The sequence below is a fragment of the Harpegnathos saltator genome, unplaced genomic scaffold (genome assembly GCF_003227715.2).
Source record: "Harpegnathos saltator strain DR-91 unplaced genomic scaffold, Hsal_v8.6 scaffold16, whole genome shotgun sequence".
Taxonomy (NCBI): domain Eukaryota; kingdom Metazoa; phylum Arthropoda; class Insecta; order Hymenoptera; family Formicidae; genus Harpegnathos; species Harpegnathos saltator.
In genome coordinates this window covers 1842928-1863172 of record NW_020229939.1, presented here as the reverse complement: position 1 = coordinate 1863172, position 20245 = coordinate 1842928, and the positions used below count along the sequence as shown (strand labels likewise).

General features: G+C 46.2%; 2 protein-coding genes across 3 annotated transcripts in view; both read left to right on the top strand.

Annotated features, from left to right (window-relative positions):
- Positions 1-825: 825 nt before the first annotated feature.
- On the top strand, positions 826-6258 carry LOC105183009 (uncharacterized). 2 transcript variants are annotated; one of them, XM_025296793.1, is made up of 4 exons: positions 826-1232; positions 2024-2419; positions 2984-3067; positions 3551-6258. In XM_025296793.1, exons 1-4 carry the CDS (start codon positions 1194-1196, stop codon positions 5588-5590), a joined length of 2559 nt encoding a protein of 852 aa, XP_025152578.1. In that variant the 5' UTR covers positions 826-1193; the 3' UTR covers positions 5591-6258. The 2 variants fall into 2 exon arrangements, with proteins under 2 accessions (XP_025152578.1, XP_019696938.1); XM_019841379.2 differs by lacking the exon at positions 826-1232 and adding an exon at positions 1278-1721.
- Positions 6259-14942: 8684 nt separating this feature from the next.
- The window catches only part of stum (mechanosensory transduction mediator stumble), a 40405-nt gene continuing 35102 nt past the window's right edge, over positions 14943-20245 (top strand). The window contains exon 1 of the mRNA XM_011140880.3: positions 14943-15441. The gene's annotated coding sequence lies outside the window, so the exon portion shown is untranslated. The remainder of the gene's footprint in view (positions 15442-20245) is intronic.

Below are 20245 nucleotides of genomic sequence, written 5' to 3'. Positions count from 1 at the left end.
TGGAGATAGATTGGGTGTAGCCGAGAAGAAAAGTCATGTACCATAACGTTAAATTGACAATAGTTATCGAGTTATTAATTAAAACATGTGAGCCAACGAGCGCGTAGAGAGCGGAGGGCGGCCGCAGTAAGCACGTAGACATTTGATACAGGCGGAGTCAGCAAGTAACGGTAGGCGAACGCGCGCGGCGAGGGTCAACGTAAGCGACAAGAGGCGATCGCGCGCGACGAGGAGCGAGCGAGCTTTTTCTTCATAGCTTTTTCCTTATAGCTCGCTCGCTCCTCGTCGCACTCGCTCGCTCTTCATCGCGCTCGCTCGCCTCTTGTCGCTTGCACTCGCTCGCTCCTCGTCGTTCGCGCTCGCTCGCTCCTCGTCGCGCGCGTTCGCCTCTTGTTGTTTACGTTGCCCCTCGCCGCGCGCGCTCGCCTACCGTTACTTGCTGACTCCGCCTGTATCAAATGTCTACTGTGCTTACTGCGGACGCCCTCCGCTCTCTACGCGCTCGTTGGCTCACATGTTTTAATTAATAACTCGGTAACTATTGCCAATTTGACATTATGGTACATGACTTTTCTTCTCGGCTACACCCAATCCATCTCCAACTTTCGTCTGCATGATCAGCTATCAAACACCCTGTATGCATTCGATTAAGCTCTGTTTGTACCCGTTTGTTCCAACTTTTGTTTTGTTTGTACCTCAGAGGGGTAATGTTTGCTTGCTGTATTATCTTGAGCGTAGCTAAAGCAGGCGGTATTATCATCGCTCTTTAATTACCTTCGGGCCCTCTTGGCCAATACGAAAATTTATCCAGGGTTGACAGTCTTTATATTACCTCGTCGATGACGAAAAGGAGAGAAACTAGTGTAATCGAAAGATTCATATTTCGCGCGTAATCTACGCGTCGTCCAATCACTCAGTGGGAAAAATTTGATGCAGAAGAAATCCCTGCCATGTCGTTTGTCACCGCTGAACTATGTGCACCGATCCCACGGAACGTTCAGTTACGCGCAGTTGCGTGTTGCTCCGCATTACGAGAGTCGAAGGATTATCGTGTCAAGCGCGAGCGCGAGCGTGCGGTCGCAAGACAACTCTGTTCGTCGAAGGCGCCGAGGCAGGCAGGCAAGAAGGGGTTATGAGGCTCCAACGACACCGCGGACGCGCCGTTAGACCGTACTTTTGCATTATTCCGGACAATGTTCGCGGCGGGCACCACCATGGCGGAAAAGTGCAAGGTATGTGTGTGTGTGTGTGCGTGCGAGAGAGAAGTCGGAAGAACATCGCGAATTGTGAGTGGCTCGTGAAAAAAATTGCCAACGTGGCTGACAGCTGAGATGTGTGGACGCACACAGGCTGTATGACTCGACTCGGTGTGATTCATCCTGTTCGGATGAACAATGGGAATGGCCCGGCGTTGTGCCGCGTTGCTCCTCCAGCTGTTCAATTCCGCGCAAGTCGTGTCGATTCCTCTTTCTCCCGATTAATCGTATTATTATGTCATTCATCCTGCGGTATTGACGCGGCTGTCACGCACGAGAACTTCACTGCGTTCGTGTGCATTGAGATGCATTCGATAAAATTGCATGTGCCTTGACTCTTTCGCTTATTTGCTTCCGTTTGAATCACTTCGATGTATCATATTCAGTAATAAAACGCAATGAATGTAATTATCATGGGAGTGTTATACTACTCTTTGATGTCAACATCCATGATGGTTTATACTGGTTAGTTCTTGCTTTAGTATAGTTAAGTAGTTAACATAACGTGACATAAGTAATTTCTTTGTTAGTCAAGATTGTATCTTGATATGTAGGATAAATTTATATATTTTCCTCTTCACATCAAATATTGTATTTCTCATTTATATGTCAAGATATAATGTTATGTTTAATATAAATGTTAATATCTCTTTTTCTCTCCTTCTCTCTCCCTCTTGGCACTATGTTTGTCAATGATTAATGTTCTTGTAGAAGATAATGTTTTAGTATATGTACTTGCATACTTATCAAGTCTTATCTCAATGCAGGAATGTGGGTGTAAGTGCGGCACTTGCGGACAGGATAGTCAACAGCATTGTGACATGCATCTGCATGCAGAAATAGAGAACTTACGGCAGCGCTTAATGGAAAAAGACAACCATATTGTGACGATGGAAACGCAATTTTTAAACGAGGCTGATAAATTTCCAAATGGTGAATTGGCTTCCATGAAAGAGGAGCTGCTGATATGGCAAGAGAAATATTCACGTCTACATGAGGCACACAAGAGGGTGCAAAAGGTTAATCAGAATCTCGAGGACAAATTGCTGCGAATTGTGGACAAATGTGAGACAGAGAAGGGTGCCTTCACGAAGGATATTGCGACTTTGTCTCATAGATTAGCAGATGCGAATTTTACAATTCATCGGTTAACTCAAGATAATGTAAGTATTTTATCGTTACACAGTATATTCTATTCTATGATGAACTTCTATGATAGAATTCTATGATTCTATGATACTATACTATTCTATGGACAAATTGGAGACAATTTTTTCTTGGTGAGAATATTAAGGAAAGTAATAATTTCTTTATAATTATTTAATCTCTTGCATTTTATGTCTTCGCAACCAAGCCTTAATTTTATTAATTTAAACACCACCTGAAATTAACTGAAACTTAAGAATGCAGTTTTAGTATTTACTTGATTTCTTGATATCCAGTAAAAAATCTTTTTTTTTAATCACCTATACTTGAAAAATTATTAGTGTTTTGATATTTTCATGAAAGAAAATTCGACTCTATATTCCAAAGAACTTGAATGAGAAAGATAATACGGTAATAATGGAAGAATCCTACATAACATTAGTATTTTAGGAAATCGTAGGAAGTTTCTTCAGCATTGTCTATAATTAATTATATATATCTATATTCAATTTATATATTTTATTTAAATATATCTTATATTTATCTTTATATATAAGAACATGCATTTTTTTCTTTTTCAGGAAAAATATAGAAACGACGTTAGTTTAGCAATACAATTGCTACAGTGCAAACCTTCTAACTTCGTGGGTCAGAAATACGACTCGGTAAGATATCGTCATGTTTCGAATAAAACTGATAATTTTAATTCATAATTTTAATTCACAGACGCATCAGATAAAGAAAGAAACAATATTACACAATAATATGTCGTTTACATAATGTCACGTACTAGTTCCGGTGTAGATTTTACGCCTCTGTTACCGCGAGGTGAAGCTAAGGCGAAATGCTACAATGACATTTTCCTTGTGTTTATATAACGTCCCATTAATTCGCTTATCGTTACAATGTTACGCGCGCGCACGCGCACGCGCGTGCGCGCGCGTAAATAAACTTTACCCTCTCGCTACTTGACTGTTTAACTACATCTAGGCCAAGAGAGAGAGAGAGAGAGAGAGAGAGGAGAGAGAAAATAGAGAACCAGCTGCGTCTTTTAATCAGCATTTAAAAATACAATAGCTTTATTATATCAACACAGTTGAGGCATCAACGGAGAGTCTCACAGTCGCGTGTTTTGTTTATTATTGCAGCTGCCGTCTGAAGTGCAGGCCAAGGTGCGCACATACGTCGCGCAGAAGCGTTGCCCTGCAGACGTGGTGCAACCAGACGTAAAGAGCATCACTGTGCCGATATCCACGTTCCCGCCAACGGCGATGGTATACAACATCACCAAGCCGACGGTGGAGAAGCACAGCGACGACGACGACACCGGCGACGAGTGCAAACCGCCGGTGGACGTCGTCTCGGCCGCCATAATGGCGAAGGTGTTGGAGGACCGCGAAAAGGAGAGGATCTTCGCAAAGCACTGTGACACGTGTACCTGCCATCGGAGCATTCTCATGCTAGACGCGGAGACACAGACGTGCCTGCCCAACGCGTCCGTTCCTCCCAAAGAGGAGCAAACGCGTCGCAACGTCACCAAGTCCGCGTCGGAGAAGACGTTGAACGGCGAGAAGCAGCATCAGAGTGTGGACAAACTCACGGCTAACTCCGCGCCGATCTCGCACACGGTCTTCTATGAGATCAATGAGAACATCGCGAACGGCGAGAAAACGCGTCACCATGTGAACGGCGACTGCGGCACGATCTATGCCACACAAGTTACTTGTATCAAGGACAAGTTCGTCGGCAGAAATAGCAGGAACGTTCAGGATTGCCCGGTCGAGGAGAATTGCGCCACGAAGGCCGGCTTGAACAAGAAAAACTCGTCGCAGCGTTCGCCGTCATTCTCGCGACTGAACGATCTCAATAGGATAAACATCGACAAGGCCAAGCCACTCAGGGCTAGTAACAAAAAGTGCGAATCTCTGGCTGATAATAACAAGTCTATCGCGAAATACTGGAGCAAGAGCGAAAGGAGTAGCTTTGATCAGTTCGGTGACGGGTCAACGCGCGCCGACAAGGAGCAGACACACATCGACATCATCAACGACAGACTGTGGAAGAACGAGTGGACCAAGTGGAAGTCCGAGATGAATGCAAAGGACAGCAAGTCCAGGGCGAATCGCGGCGTCGAGCTTGATATCATCAACGACCGCGATTGGAAGAACGACCGATCGGAGCGGCAAGAAGCGCGGAATGTCACGCAGTTTACGCTGATCGAGGTGAAGAGCCCGGACAACAGCGCGAGCAACAATGACGGCAGTCAGCCAGAGGTAGCGACCAGTCCGAGCTTCAGCAGTGACAGCATGGTGATCTCCAGCTCTGATCCGTCCAGCAGCTGCAGTGACGTCGCGCAATCGTCGACTGGCGTCGGCGGCACGCACGTCGTCTTCAACAACGTCAAGTCCGTCGGTTCGGGCCAAGGCCGCGTGACCGGACCGAGGAACTGTCTGGTACGTGTCACACCTGGTTCCAAGAACATTCTGCTGGATAATGCGGGCCACTACAAAACTGTGCTATACAGCAGCACTGACGGCAAGGCCAGCACCGCTTTGGTGCACGCGAAGAAGACATCTCGGGCCAGTTCCGAGCGTTCGACCTCAACCAGCAGTGAAGACAACAATTCGCCGGTGCTGTTGCAGGACAATCAGCTGCAGCGGGTGGCCGAGTGGGTGCAGTCGTCGTTGCGCGTGGACAGTTCGACAGTGCACGATAGCAATAAGAGCGGCAAGTGCGGGGAGAAGGCCGTGAACGAGAAGCGCAAGTCCTCGGAGCAAGGTGGAGCGATCCCGGCGGCTCATGACGTTCGTGTCGACGACGTGATGAAAAAGTCGTCGAAAAATGTCGAGGCTTACCGCGAGATGCCTGCGGAGAATGGATCGAGCGATGTTGATCCTTTGTTGGGCATGCAGTGCATGCAAGCGGACCACGGCGAAAATCTCATAACATTTGACGTGTTAGACGAGCAGTCGCCAAAGGACTCGCGCAAGACTAGTCTGAACTACGAGGTGAAGATCACCAAGGAGATGGAAGAGACGTATTTGAAATTAGCGGCGAGCTTGGATCCGGTGACGTTGAGTTTGCCAAGTCCCACCGACGCTGGATTGACGATCGAAAAGTACCGGAAGGATCACAAGAGGCTTCATCATGTACAGAGAGTCCAGGATAAGGCGGGATCAAAAGCTTAATGTATCTCAGCGAAACATTCTTCGATGACAATTGACTATATCAGCAGGGAGTTCCTCTAAAGATAACAGAGCGTTATTTTTTGTAACTATATTAACGTAAGGCTGTACCAAGAGACGAGTAGCTTTTAGACTTGATAGAGGGAAGGAGAGAAGGAGAGAGGGAGAAAGAAAGAGTCTTACACGATGCTGCGGACTATTATTGGTTCTGTTTTGTTTGCGCGAGCGAGCGAGATCCGCGGATCGATCCAAGTTTATGCGAGGTGAAACTACAATATTCGATGCGATCAAGTTCAGTGCAACACGGTAGTCTGATTGTATTGTCAATTATGTAATTAATTATGGGGAATTCCGCGGCAACAGCATGCTCGAAATCGCACGAAAACTGCCATTATTTTCCAGGCATGCTGTCGTAGGTTCTTATCAGCGAAATTCTTTATCTTCGAAAACAAACTTAAAGCAACAAGATTAATTGTTTCGCTCTACTCGGCGCGTACTCGCCTCTAAAAACCCCGTCTATATATTATTAGCATGTTGAGATAATTAGTCATTTTTACGATGCACATGAATATAATTTTCCGATCCCGCTTTGCTCAAGAGTTGTGCACCATATACGTTTGCGAAACGGTTTGGACATATACCGGATTTATTGAATCGAATTAAATTTACCGCTGAATTATTTCTAAATTATTAAATTACTTTAATTAAGTTATCTTTGATAAATATAAGTATTTATAATTGTATAAATACTAAAATACCATAATAAGTATTTATATTATTTTTAATAGATATATTACGTTTCATGATATCTTTTTTGATGAAGTTAGTAGCGTATTCGATACATCACAATTGTGAGCTGCGACTTACATGGCAATCGGTTGTGACTGCAGAATCGAAGTGACAGCACACGGTATAAATATTAATCTTTCGTCGCATTCTTATCTAGTAGATAAGCTTAGATATGAAGCTTAGATATGAAGATATCTATATTTTGTCCCGAGTGCTTGCGATTGTATCGTTGGTGTCTCATATATTGTCACTTCGGCTCCTATTACAATAGATTAGGCCCGTGGCATGCAAAAACGCGAATATGTAATGTAAATTAATCAATCACAATCGATTACCCTTGGGTCGTAAGAAAAATAAACTCTGGTCAATTTGCTTACTGAATAGACTCGGAAGTAGCGGCCCGCATCCATAATCATTTGATGCGTTCTTGACTTCATTGGAAAGAATGTGTTCAAACTAGGGCTTCCAAGTATTCGGATATCTGACAATCCGAATATCTGAGATCGGTTTTGATCCGAAAACTCAAAACCGTATTACTGTGGTAACGCGGATATTTTAAATTATACTGATATTTGAATTCGATATTCGAATTTTATATACGTACACATATATATATATATATATATATATATAAAACAGACGAGTTGATTTAATAATAAAATCATCTGAAATTGTCATTCCAATATAAAAATAAGAATAATCATGTCAGGGTGAGTTATCAAATTGCAATAAAAAAATATTGACTTATTGCCAAATTTTTCGAAGGGATCTCGACCTGGTCAGACCTGACCAAATATCGAAGCCCTAGTTCAAACCGTCCCGCAAACGTGTGTTCATATTTTTGGCGCAAGCGAATTTACTTCATCTGAAATGATCACGCGTGCGAAGTGTTGGATCGATATAACTGCTTATCGATATATGCCGTGTTGCTCATTAGAACTCGCTAATGATTCCGATAAACGCGCGCGCGCAGCGAACGCAATGAGAAACGTGTTACGTTGAATTTAACGATTCTCACATCGGAGGAATGCGAATGATTGGTGCGATATGTACATATATATATGTATATATTTTTCTTTTTTTCTTTTGTAACGTCGAAACGCACGTACGCGCGTTTGAACGACAATATCGTAGCGAACTGTCTCGCAGGAGTGTCTAGGAGAGATCTCGTTTCGACAGTCGTTATTTGCACGAAATCCATCGGCGATGGAGTTCATTTGACGTCTTGTAATATAAATAAGTATCCACGTTTGCGTCATACCAAAGCTAGGTGATCATTTGCGTGACAAGGATCTTTCTTCACTCTTTGCACACCGCGCGCTCGCAATGTGACGTCGATATGCGGCGGTTAATATCGACGTTAACAAGCTCGTCTCGGCTTGCGATGTTTGGACGAACAGCTCTCAATCGAATAAACGCTCGGCTATCACGATGTTTTGATCTCTTACGCGGACATCAGCTCTCTCTCTCTCTCTCTCTCTCTTTCTCTCTCTTTCTCTCGCGAGACCACGGACAAATGCGTGTGCAAAGGGTTAAGCAACGATCGGTTAATTTCTTCAGCCCTTCCGATAAAGCTGTAAGCATAATTTAGTAATTTATCGCTAATTATTTGTCGCGGTATCACAACGGAGGTGTCCGCGGTAAATCCGACTCTCTATCGAGATTGCAATAAGTTATTGATTGACGAAGGAAGTCGCCGTACGAAGGATAACCGGTCTCCATTCCGCGAGATGACATCCTCCGGGCTTAAAGGATTAACGCTAGAACTACCGAAGTGGTCGAAGCGACAGGTTTTTTCACTCAAAGAAGCATACGATGCGAGGGCAGAAATAACTATCCGTTTCTTTTGTTCCCGTCGAAAATATAAAATGCGGCATAAATTTGTGAGTGATTTTTACAGGAGATCACAAACCGGTTGTAGTTCTAGTGTTAAACACACACGCGTACACACACACACACATACACACACATACACACACACACACACACATATGTGCAAACACAGGCGACGCGCGTCAATTTAAGCCGATCCCGTGCGTTGTATGACGAGAGATCGCTTCTACTTGTGCAATCTCGGCAATCGTAGCCTTGCCACTGGCGTCACGTGCCCGAGACAAGAATGTTTTGTGATAGTGAGCGTAAAAGAGAAGAAGAGAAGAAGGAGGAGAGGAGGAAGAAGTAAAGGAAAGATTCGTCCGCGAATTTCAATCACGACGTCAGTCCGAAAGTTCGCGCGCGTCACTCGCGGACACGCAATCGCATAATCTCATGTATCGCGTCACTGACACTATTAACCGCCTTGGCTTCAGTGATATCGACAGTCCGACTCGACTAACTCTGGTTAACGTCTCGCTCTTCCTGCACGGATCATGATCTCGCCCATAATACAGATATAAAATCAAATGGGAAAAGGCGGGAGAAAATGTCGGAAAGAAGAAGGAGAAAAGCGGAGAGAGGAAGCTTTGGAAATTTCACCGCGTCGAGTGAACTTCCACCGTTTCTCCCTCGATTCGCGTATTTTTCTCGTTTTTGCTCCCACCCGAAAGCGGGACGAAAACTGTGGTGCTACTGCATCAGAGAATCAGCGAGAAAGCCTCGCGAGCGAGATCTCGTGAGTCAGTTTTCGACCTCACAGCGGATCGGAAGTCGTTCTGAGCCGAATCGATCAACGTTTTCGAATCACCCGATCTTTCGTCGCTGGATAAATAAATAACCAGAGTTAGCGGCTCACTGAGCACCGTTGGTGCGATCGACGTCGCTGACAGAGACGATGATCGCGGGGCTCTCTCGGGGACAGTTGAACGAGCCGACGACGAGGGGCGACGCCTCTCGACACGCGTTTAGGTACGCGAATACTGACAATATATACCTCATGGCTCCTCGAATATCGCGTCAACTCGCGCACCGGTCTTTTGTAAACGCATAGATTGGACGGCTTTTCTTCGTATCGCCCATTGAGATGTAACGAGGTCTGAAATGCGAATGCGTGCTGGTCTGCCGCCGAATAGCGAAGCATCCGGCAAACGTGAGGACATATTAATGACGTCGAATGACATATAACAGTAACATAATGATAATTTTATTGGCCACAAGACAGGAAGGAAGAGAAAAGTAAACTGCACCACCGAGCGCAGGTACGACGGCAAGTAAGCAATAGGCCAAGCAATAGCAGTGTAACGCTGCTATGTGTGACTGTCTTTGATTCCGAGTTATGAAGTAGATGTAAAGTGACGTATTTAAGGTCAGAAACGTCATTTATACGTGTCCCCACGCGTGCTGAGTCGATAGCGCGTTGCGCGAGAAGAATGCGCTTCTTCCATTTGTTGTGTGTATGTCGTATGTTGGTGCGAAAGGGTAGCCCCGTTTCTCCGTCAAATTCTAACTGTCGTGAAGCAATACTGATTCGCATATTAAAAAGGAGAGAGAAAGAGAACAAGACCTCGCTCGGTATCCGACTGAATATTCACGAATAGCGCGTATCGTACAGAGAACGTTTCCGAAACGTTTCCCGAAGCGGTTGTGAAACGTTCGCGTACGTTTTCCAAACGTACGCGAACGAATATGCTACCGAGAATACCGAGTCGCTGTGCGTATATGTGCGTATGTATGCGTGTGTGTGTGTGTGTGCGCGTTGATTTTATTCGTAGGGATTTTCGATATTTCGGAACCGGATGATTTCGTCGTCGATTTCATTTCAAGACAGGAAAACTTCTGTGCGCCAGCCTAACGTTGTTCCCGCGCGATCTTCGTATTCTCTTCGCGCCGATCGATCCAGCTGGGTTTGATCGGAGACCGTGCGAGCGACTGATCAGGTCGACCAGGTGTTTGGGACTCGCGTTGATCCTTCGTTTTGGCGCTCGTTTCTTCGGCCGCATGTACGTTGTTCTCTTCAGACGCGCGTCGCCAACTTTTCCCCGACGCTTCTCTTAGAGTAATTCGAGCACGTAGACGCGCTCTTTCCAAAGAGTCCTCCTCGCGCGAAGAGCAGGGGACAGAGTGTGTTAGAATGTTTTGTTTTGGATGTCTTGGGTGCGTTTGAAAATAGCTGTGGTTATCCAGATTAATGGCGATATCCAGATGGCCCAGATAACCCAGATAACTCATCTATCTTATCTTTCGTATTATTTGGGATCACTGTAGCTATTTTACTGGCTTTGCCAGTAACTGGCTTTACCAGTGGAAGAAACAGAACGCAGCACCGATAATTTTCACTGCTGTCAACTTTATTTCCTTTACTGGCAGCGGCCAGTAAACTGCTATCTTCAAACGCACCCTTGGCCTGTCGTGTTGGGTAAATGGTACTGTTGGCTTGCTCGACGAATTCGTAGGGATTTTTACTTGGAACAAGTTCCAAGCCGATACCTTCGCGCTTAAGTGTAACTTAAATGTTTTCGTTTTCCTTTCTTGATGGCGGTCGTCCGCTCTGTTCTACTCTGCTGGCCTACTCCGCTGCTCTTGACCGACAGTCGCTTGTAATTTGTGATCTCAGCTGAGGATGATGAAAATACATCGTTCCGACGTTAAAGTGATTGTTATCTGCGATTGTATTCGTTTGCGCAACAAACGGTTTTCACGGCATTTTTTCCCGACGAATTTGGCTCGTCCTTTTTCCCACGCTTTCGCTTACACTCTCAAAGAACCTTTATAATTATCTGCCCTTGAGTCGATGAGAGTAAAGTAATGCCTGACTGGTATAAAAGCATCGGCTTGTAATTTTCCGCAAAAATCCCTACGAACTGATGACGATCAAGCTGATACATTCGCTATCGTCAGATATCGACACGGGTTCCTCGGTTCGGTAATCGGCAGATCGCGAGATTACACTCTTTAATTTCTTTTCTCTCCTCCGACCTCTTTCCTCGACTCGTTTTGCTTTAATTCGTTGCGTTGCACCGCTGTCGTAACTTCCGCCACAACGTACGTTATAATCTAGTTGGACTCCAACTGCCGGTCCCGCGTGGACACCACCGACGCCCAAGCGGCCACTTGTTAATTAACGCGCGCTGATCGCTTTGCGCGTCTCCCCGACTTGTGCGTACCGCACGAAGACGGATCACGATCGTGTCTGAGCAATTCGCACGTGAGCAATTTTTGAATTGCGGTGAAAGATCAAACAAAAAAGGAAAAAAGGGAAAAGGAAAAAGAAACGAGGAGGAAGAAGAAGAGCAAAACACGAAGTCGCGCGTAGCTCCAGCTGAGACCGCGAGTTCCGGTCGACGAGCGAGCTGGGTTCTCGCAAGTAAAAGTAATCCATGTATGACAGTCGTACCATTTACTCGCAGTCGAATGTACCATGTTTAACGTGGCGATGATTATGATTATCCCACACATGTATGTGTGTGTGTGTATATACACATGTATATACACATACACACATACATGTATATATAAGTGCTGTACATATATATAAATAAAATATATTTAAAACGACCCCATGTCTCTCGTGCTTCGTCTGCTGTAATGATCGTCCGAAGCGTTAGTGTTCATTCCATTTTTCTCTCCTTTTTTTTGACGTCTGCCTTGTTCATTGATATACCCAAAAAAAATGTAATTTCAGAACAAGCGGAATCATCTAAATTTTAGAGAATCTTACTCTGGTATATGGCCTCAAGAGGATTCTTCTAAGATTAAGAGGAAAATATTATAAACACATTATTCTTAAAGTTAGAGGGATTATATGTTATATGTATAATGTAAATCTTATTGATTTTAATATCAATTTCCTCTTGTACACAAATTATTTAGTCTTTTTTTAAGGGAATTATTATTCTTACTGTATTTTATTCTCTTATTAGTTATACTAGTTAATTTGAAAAAAAAACTATAATGTATAGCGAAAAGTAATATATATATATATATATAGATGTACTTCTGCATGTACTTCCAGATGTACTTCCAGTTCTGCAATATGTAGGCACGGATGAAATAAGATCATCATAACAAATTAATTTTCAATCAGTTTTGTTACGGACTTCATAGCTACAAAGATGTTTATTATATCCAATTGTATGAAACATGGTTAAAAGAAAAAATATATTATTCAACTTCTTGCAATAGATTATAAAAGTATTTGACCACACATGGGTAAATTATCTTTGTTATATGTTACAGCAACACATATACCTTTTTTAAAAAGCATTCCAAATATTCTGACTCATAAGCACGTGATTATTTTTTTGTGCATATCTGGAAGTAGAGCATGACTGAACAAAAGAAGCCGACATCTAAATCAACATATTCCTCTTCATATAAGAGGAAAATTAATTTATATAAGAGGAAATTCTCTTGAAATAAGAGTAGAACAGAATAATATCTAATAAATTTTAGATGATTGGTTCACTTTAATAGCTTTATCGAAAGAGGAATCCTTTTCTGTAAAAGGCTACGCTTAGAATATGAGACTATGGGAAAAATCATTTTACAAATAGAATACTTTTTTTTTAATACATCTTAAGACGGTTTGATCTCCGGTTCGCACGTTGGTCCGTTGTCTGTGCCTGTATTTTCCCTAACCTGATCGATCATACTTGCGAATATGAATTACACATCAATTTCTGGGCATTTTTGTTTGCGCGCTTTCACATCATCGACTGAGAGTTCATGTCATCGAAAGTCCCTCAAACGATGTGACCTCTAGCCACGTTTTGAGAAGTGTTATCCATGTCCGTTTCTTTGTATTTCGATTTGTATTTCTTTGTATGTCGATTCTTGTTATCTCGATTAATCACCCGGAGATCTTCTAATTCCAGCCTGAATTTTCCAGTTTTTTCGCTTAGACTCTTTTATACTTCTGAAGGCACCGGAAAGTTGTGTTATCGGGAATCAATATTTCCCGAGGTTTTCAAGTTGGGTGTTCTTCGAATGTTCGCTCGCTCCTTTCCACCGTTCAAATATTTGGTCTTGCTGTTATTCGCCCGCAGAAACGAAGCATTCGCGTCGACGGTGATGATGACATAGGCAAGGCACCGGGATTCGTGCATCAGGCCGTGCCCAGTTTCGTCCAATCAAGCTAATGTTCCAATAATTCGGCCGCTTAATGAATGAACGAACAGCCTCGCCTGAGAAGTTCGATTATAGATGCGGCTCTCGTATTCCGCGCTGCGTATTCCTCCTCCAACCTTCCCCTCTCGCAAGGTCTGCGCAGCCTCGTCGAGGAAAGGAATGAGGAAGAGGGTGGAGAACACGTGGGTGTCGTTGCGTGCGGAACTCGCGGCTTCTCTCTCGGGAAGCGCTCGCAGCGGGGTGTCGATCGCGCTCGACTTGTCGAGCAAGTGTGGTCGGGATCGCACGGGCGATTCCGCGAGGAAGTGAACACCTTGTGACCGGCGCTGTTTACGTGCGGAACGCAGCCTCTAAATTTCCTGGAGTGAGATTTCACGCAAATTCGACTGACGACTCTTCGCTCGCACGGGATGAACTCTCCGCTCTGAATCGTTGAGTGAATACTTTCGCTCGAAACTGACAGGTGAATCCGCTTGAATCGATCGGAACGTTCGCTCGTATCGCTCGAAGTCGGAGTCGTCTTTAAACTCATGCAAAACATCCGTCCTTCGTGAGGGTGGTGATGCCTTCACTGTGTCTCTATGAGATTCCACTCGAAGAAATTTAGAGAGATATTTTTTGCCGCCTCCACCGACGTCTGGCAGGCATAAGAGATCAAATTTTTTTTCAGCACATCAGCTAATGAAGGTGAAAATAGTGGTAACAATGCTGCACCTATATGTAAGCTTCCCTCTTCGCGGTTCGCGTAGAACTCGCAATAGTAACGGAATCGGCGCGATTAGTGTCATCTGATGTGACGCGTCTGCGTCTCTGATTATTTCAAGGCTCGGGTCTAGTTTGTGCGAACTTCCAGCTGCGCAGTAGACCACAGTTTCTAGAGCTTGTAACTATTACCTTTCTTCCTCCTCCCCTGTGAACTATTATTAATCTTCGCAAGCGCCACGAACATTTTGTACTCTGCCTTACATCATCTGTGAGACCGTGACATCTGTGTTCCGCTTATTTGTACCCTGGTCTTTCTTTCAACTTACAATGAGACACGCAGTTCAACCGCAGTCCCCGACTCGCGTTTACCTTGCGGAAAGAACGGAGGATTCGGCATTTGCGAAATAGGCGATTTAGATCTCCATTATAGATGAATTCTGAATAAAAGATATTTGAGGAAATCGAGAACTTTCCTGAGACACACGTTCGCGCGTCTCAGATATTTATTTCAAGAAATTTGCCTGCTGAAACTACAATGAGCCTTCCCCCGCCTCCTCTCTCTCTCTCTCTCTCTCTCTCTCTCTCTCTCTCTCTCTATTCTCTGGGCCACTAAATTGACTCTCATCTATATTATATCAATCGCATTGTTCTCACTTTGAAGCTCCCTTCAGTTACTTGATAATTTCTTGTTATAATTACAATCACCACTACCTACACTTATACTCACACACGTTTTCACTCGTGCTCGCATTTTGAAGCTCCTCCCGACCCTTTGATCACTCCTCACCGTTATTATAATCGCACGCTTTTTACGCTCCTGCTAGGAAAACGTCTCAGAGTGTACGACTAATAATAATAATACCTTTTTCCTCTCTTTCTCTTTGCGTCCGATCATGAAGAACCGAGAGACGAGTCGAGGTGTCTCCGGGAGACTTTCCCGAGCGGCTGCCGCGGGGGAGAGACGCTCGAAGAGCGAGAACTCAGCTAGTGTTGGTCAACGACGCCCGCGCCTCCCCCGTCGGAGTGACCAGCCCGGCGCGTATTCCGCGGCCGCGGGCGCTATAAGTCGCGGCGGGCGACCCCGCGCCAGTGAGGACGCGTTCGTGTTGGCGCGAGGACGCGCGGGTACCGTCGGAGCCGGAGCCGGAGCCGGAGCCGGAGTCGGAGCGGAGGGCGAGACCGACGACGACGTGGTGTTGCGACTGCGGCCAGAGGAACGTGATCCGCACGCGCCCGCGCGCTACCGAATCCACGAGCCTTTCCGCGGTGTGCTGCGCGAGCCGCTCGCGGGCTCCGTCGTAAATGCTGCCAAGCACCGCGACATCGCGCCTCCGAGCCACTGCACCGTCGCGAGACAGGTAAGACGACCGGCCACGGCCGTCCCTCCGCGTCGTCCTCGGCGTCCTCGGCGTCCTCGTCCTCGTCCTCGTCATTTCGACTGATTTCTCTCTCTCTCTCTCTCTCTCTCTCTCTCTCTCTCTCTCCCTCCCTCTCTCTCTCTTTCTTCCTCTCTCTGTGTTTTCCCACGTCGTCATCTTTCTTCTTCTTCTGCTTCTTCTTCTTCTTTTTCTCTCTTACTGCATTTTGCTTTCCTTCCGCTCCTCCTCTTTCTTCTCAGCCTGTTTTCACGTTCTCTCGTCTCGTCTCGCCTCTGACGCCTCGGGGGCAGTCCCGGCAAGACTCGCCTCCCCGACGTGATTCTACCTCGCTGCGAACACTTACCCTCTGACCTTTACGACGTCAAGGAGAAATAATCTTTCGGAATAACTTTCGAGAAACGAAGTAGCTCGCGCGCGGCTGGATTTGACAGCGAGCGGTTAAACGTCGTTTCCGAGCCCGCCGCGCGAGCCTCAGCCGGGTTGTGCACACTCACCGGGGGTGACTGTTGCGTTGGATCTGGAGATTGATCTTCAATCTCTCGTGACTCGTGCCCGATGACGACTTTCGTCGAGGCGCAGCGCGTCCGCCAGGTGGAGGAGGAGGAGGAGGAGGAGGACGATTTCTCCCGATTTCCATCGGGATTTCTCGCTGACGACCGCGACGATTTGCGTCCGGTCGCACATCGGTCACCGTCGACCACTCGCCAGGGGAAACAGATCACGTCTCGAGGGGCGACGAGAAAGAGAGAAAGAGAGAAAGAAAGAGAGAGAGAGAGAGAGAGAGAGAGAGAGGGAATGCGATGTACGTCGCCTAATGGTGGTGTGTATGTTAATTAATGGCGATTGTAAGACACGGAAACACTCGCGTGCCAACTGATTAAAAAGCTGGATGATGGAGGACGGGGGAGGGCGCACTTCCCCTCTTAGATTATGCTGTCGCAACTGTCGCGCGAGTCCGAGGGATTTATTTCCGTAACGACACATCGCGTTTTTCCGCGTTCCGCTTCGACGACACGAACGCCGTCCCGAGACGGTGACGATTGTCGCGGGGGGGGGGGGGGCGAGATCGCAGTGATCGCATGGAAGAACAATTTGTAACGCGCGTTTCACGTGCACAATAGGCCTGTTCTCTCTCGCGCTCAAGTACAGAACTTTCGGAACTTCGGGAGAAACGGATATACAGCTGAGGCTCGCCGGAGAGAACGAGGAAGAGGCGCGAGGTGCAACGCTGGGAGTGTGGCGAAAAAAGAAACGGACTAAGAGAGTGTATGCAATTTTTATCTTAATAATGTACGTGCGTGTCTTTTTTATGATAATTGTGCGAAAAGCTCTGGGATTGGTGTTTGACTTTCAAACTTTGCAATTTCATATTCTGACGTTGTATCCGAGTCAATTCTTCAACGTGGACTGGCACAGGGAGTATGATTGATGAGTTTCTTGGGATTTGTTCCCCTTCTTCGGATCTTCTTCGTATACAGGAAGAAGAAGAAGGAGCGTCGTTTTTGTTTTTAAGTAATTTATAAAGAAGCAAAAGTGTCATTTTTACGTGACGTATAGCACAGATTCGGAGTGCGTGTAATATTTCACGCGTGTAAGCGCTGACGCTCGTTGGAGCCTGGTGGATCCTAATTGTGTCGGTGAATTAATCGGCCTTGGGCGATTGAGATCGGCATACTTTCGTCGGGACGCGGAATTCACTAAATCAGATTAAAAAAATCGCGTGAATCGCTCCGTTCATTCAGCCGCGAGGAAAGTTTTACATGTCTGAGCGGCTCTCCGTCGCGCGCGCGCGCGCGCGCGCCGCGCGGTCTACGTACTTAAATTTGAATCAGATCGATAGGAGGGGCGACGTCTCGAGCGAACGAAAAATCTTCTTAGGAAAATATCGATCGGGCATCCAACGCGAGGCTGTTTTATGCCCATAACGAGGACGATTGACCCGTCGCGTCGCACTCGTCAATGGAATCTCTGCGAAATTCATGCGCACGCTTTATCCGTTTCGCGATAAGATCCGCACAGCACGGAGCGAGGAGTTTCCAACAGGTCTGACGAGTTTAACACACTTAATGACACATTTGTTACGCACAACGGCGACGGAAGAGACCGGCTGAATTAACAAAACAACTCGAATTAAAGAAACAACTCGGTTAGCGTAACTGAATTTTCCGTCGCTCGGGGAAAACTCGAGGCTGCCCATGGGGGAGGGAGTGTTGAACTTTCGAGCTTTCAATCTCGAGCGGAGTGTGCTTTGAAATAACAGCAGGTCGATAACGCAAGAGCGATGCCCACATCGACGCGATGACGGGTTTCATTTTCGAAAAAAAAAAAATTCGCGGCTCGAGGGAGCGGCGTAAATTACCCCGCGGGGTGCGTTTGAAAATTGCACCGTAAGCCAGCCGTTTATCGACGGGCATGCGGCCTCGCGAATCCTCCATGACAATCATCGCGCGGGCATAATCGAGTGATAGTGACTTGCACGCGAGAGGCTCGTCGCGTTTGTCCGCGCGCGCACGCCTGCGGGAATTCACGTCTCGTGATTCTTTGATCGAACGACCGCGAAAACGCGTCTCGTCTTTTGGGACTTTCCCTCGCCGGTCCTCGCGATTTTGCGACCTCGTCGCAAACACGCGTTTTCGAAATGTAATTAGTGCACGATTAACAACGCGTCGGTCGTCGCGTTGATTTTCGCCGATCGCGCACAAACGCTCGACCACTGCGATTGCATTACCGGAAAGAATCACGGCGAATAAACGTTCACGAACTCGAAACGTGTGTGTACACCTTTCACCTCGGCCTCCGTCGGCTCTTTCCATGGCGGCCATTTTTTTTTAAATCCAATTGGTTTTGTTTCATATTTTTTATTTCCATCTTCTCTATTCTCTCCCTCTTCTGTCTCCGTGTGGCTCTCGTTCCGATTATTCAGTGATAAACAAACAAATGGATGATAAATAGATCTAATTAAAACGTAACTCAATGAGACGCGGTGGTGGAGCCAATTAGTCGCACCGGCGCGATCGCGACAAGCGTTCAAGCAAATTGACGCGAAGAGAAATTTCGATATCCCGGGCCGCCGGGGTGTTTCATCATCGCGCGCGCCTACGGACTTACGTCAATAAATGGCCATCACGTCGGTAATCGCGCGGACGAGCGTGGATCCGCGAAAGCAGGAGTTTCCGAAAGGCCTGGTTATTTAATACACAGCCGCGCGCACACGCGGCAACACGCCCATGCGTGTACACGTGCGTGCACGAATATTAAGGTTCCGCGCGAGAAACCGCTGTTATGGAAGGCGCGGTTAACCGGTACCGGCCCGGATTTGTAGAGCGAGGAAGTTCCGGGTGGCGTAACGTACGCGTAATACCCGATCATTTCGCGGGAAATGGCCGGTGCGGTCCTGCATTAATTGTTACGTGGTATGGCAGACGTATCGTTTCCCGGTGCAAACGGTGCGTTAACCGTCGCGCGCGGCGCATCGGCAAGAAATCCCAGTTCGCCGGCCGGCGATGCGCGCTTTCGAGCGGCGGCGCGCAACGTCGCCGTTACGACATTGGCCGCTCGTTAGAGCTGAAAACACCCGTTACATATATATTGACACTTCTTTCCTCCTCCGAGAAGACGCCTGGCATTAAGAGCTTCCGCGCGTCCGACGTTTCCGAGTGTGTTTCGTTTGTGCGAGAGTGTGATTTATTATATTCGAGGGGAGGAGCACCGGAGGCCCTCTTCTCTGACGGTAAGAACAAATTTCTCCTCGGCTGCTGACAAGTCGGCGATCGTTGGATTTTGGGCGGTGACGATTGAAATCGCTGCGGGAGGGTGAAACCTTTCACGCGCGCCGGGGGAGACAAGTGTCTCGTAATCGTGCAATCTGTAAGCACTTGGCGGAGGAATTTTAATCAAGAGAGTCAGTCTGATTTTTGTGGCGGGCGGTGTTAACGATAATAATAACACTTTACTCGCGCGTCTTGCCAGAGCAACCAGAAGACGGTGGCGGCGCCGAAAATGAGCGAATTCGAGCGTATTATTTTGGTTTGAGCCATAAGCGTGTAATTGGCTGAGTTTTCTTTTTCGCGCTTCGCGCGTCGTCTCAAGTCACGACGCGATTCAATAATGCGTTCGAGCGTTCGGTTCCACTTTCAGACTATCTATCCAGCGAAAATGAGAGATAGAAATTAATTATGTTCACTCGAGAATATCATTCATCGAGCTTGACACTTGACTCTTTCATTTAAGAGTATCGAAATAATAATAATTTTTATTTGATATAAATCTTTATTATTATTATTATTATTATTATTATTATTACGAATATTATTATTATTATAAGTTATTTGTTACTTCCATCACTACGAAAATTTCCTCATGAATTTCACATTGTGAAATTTCCCTCGAATTATTCGAGTGGAAGAATTTACAATCAATTGGAAGCTCGACTGCGCTCCCACGCATAATTATAATCCGTGTCTGAGGAATGTATTCGGTTTTCCTGGTTGATCTTATTAGCCCAGAGGGACGGCGAATGACGAATTTACGAAGGTATTAAACGACGTGATTGAAAATCACGAGACAAGAAACGTGTGAAGAGAGCCTCAGCCAAGCGCACGCTTGTGCGTGCAAAAATAGCACACTCGGACTCGCAGCGTAACGCATGATGATTCTGGTCAACCGAGCAGATTTCTCGATCGATTAGCGCGAATTCTTCACGATCGACTGGCTGAGAACTCCAGGTCGGTCCTCCTCGCTCGGACGTCTCGGCCGTCGCGATTTCCATTTTCACCGCGTGCAC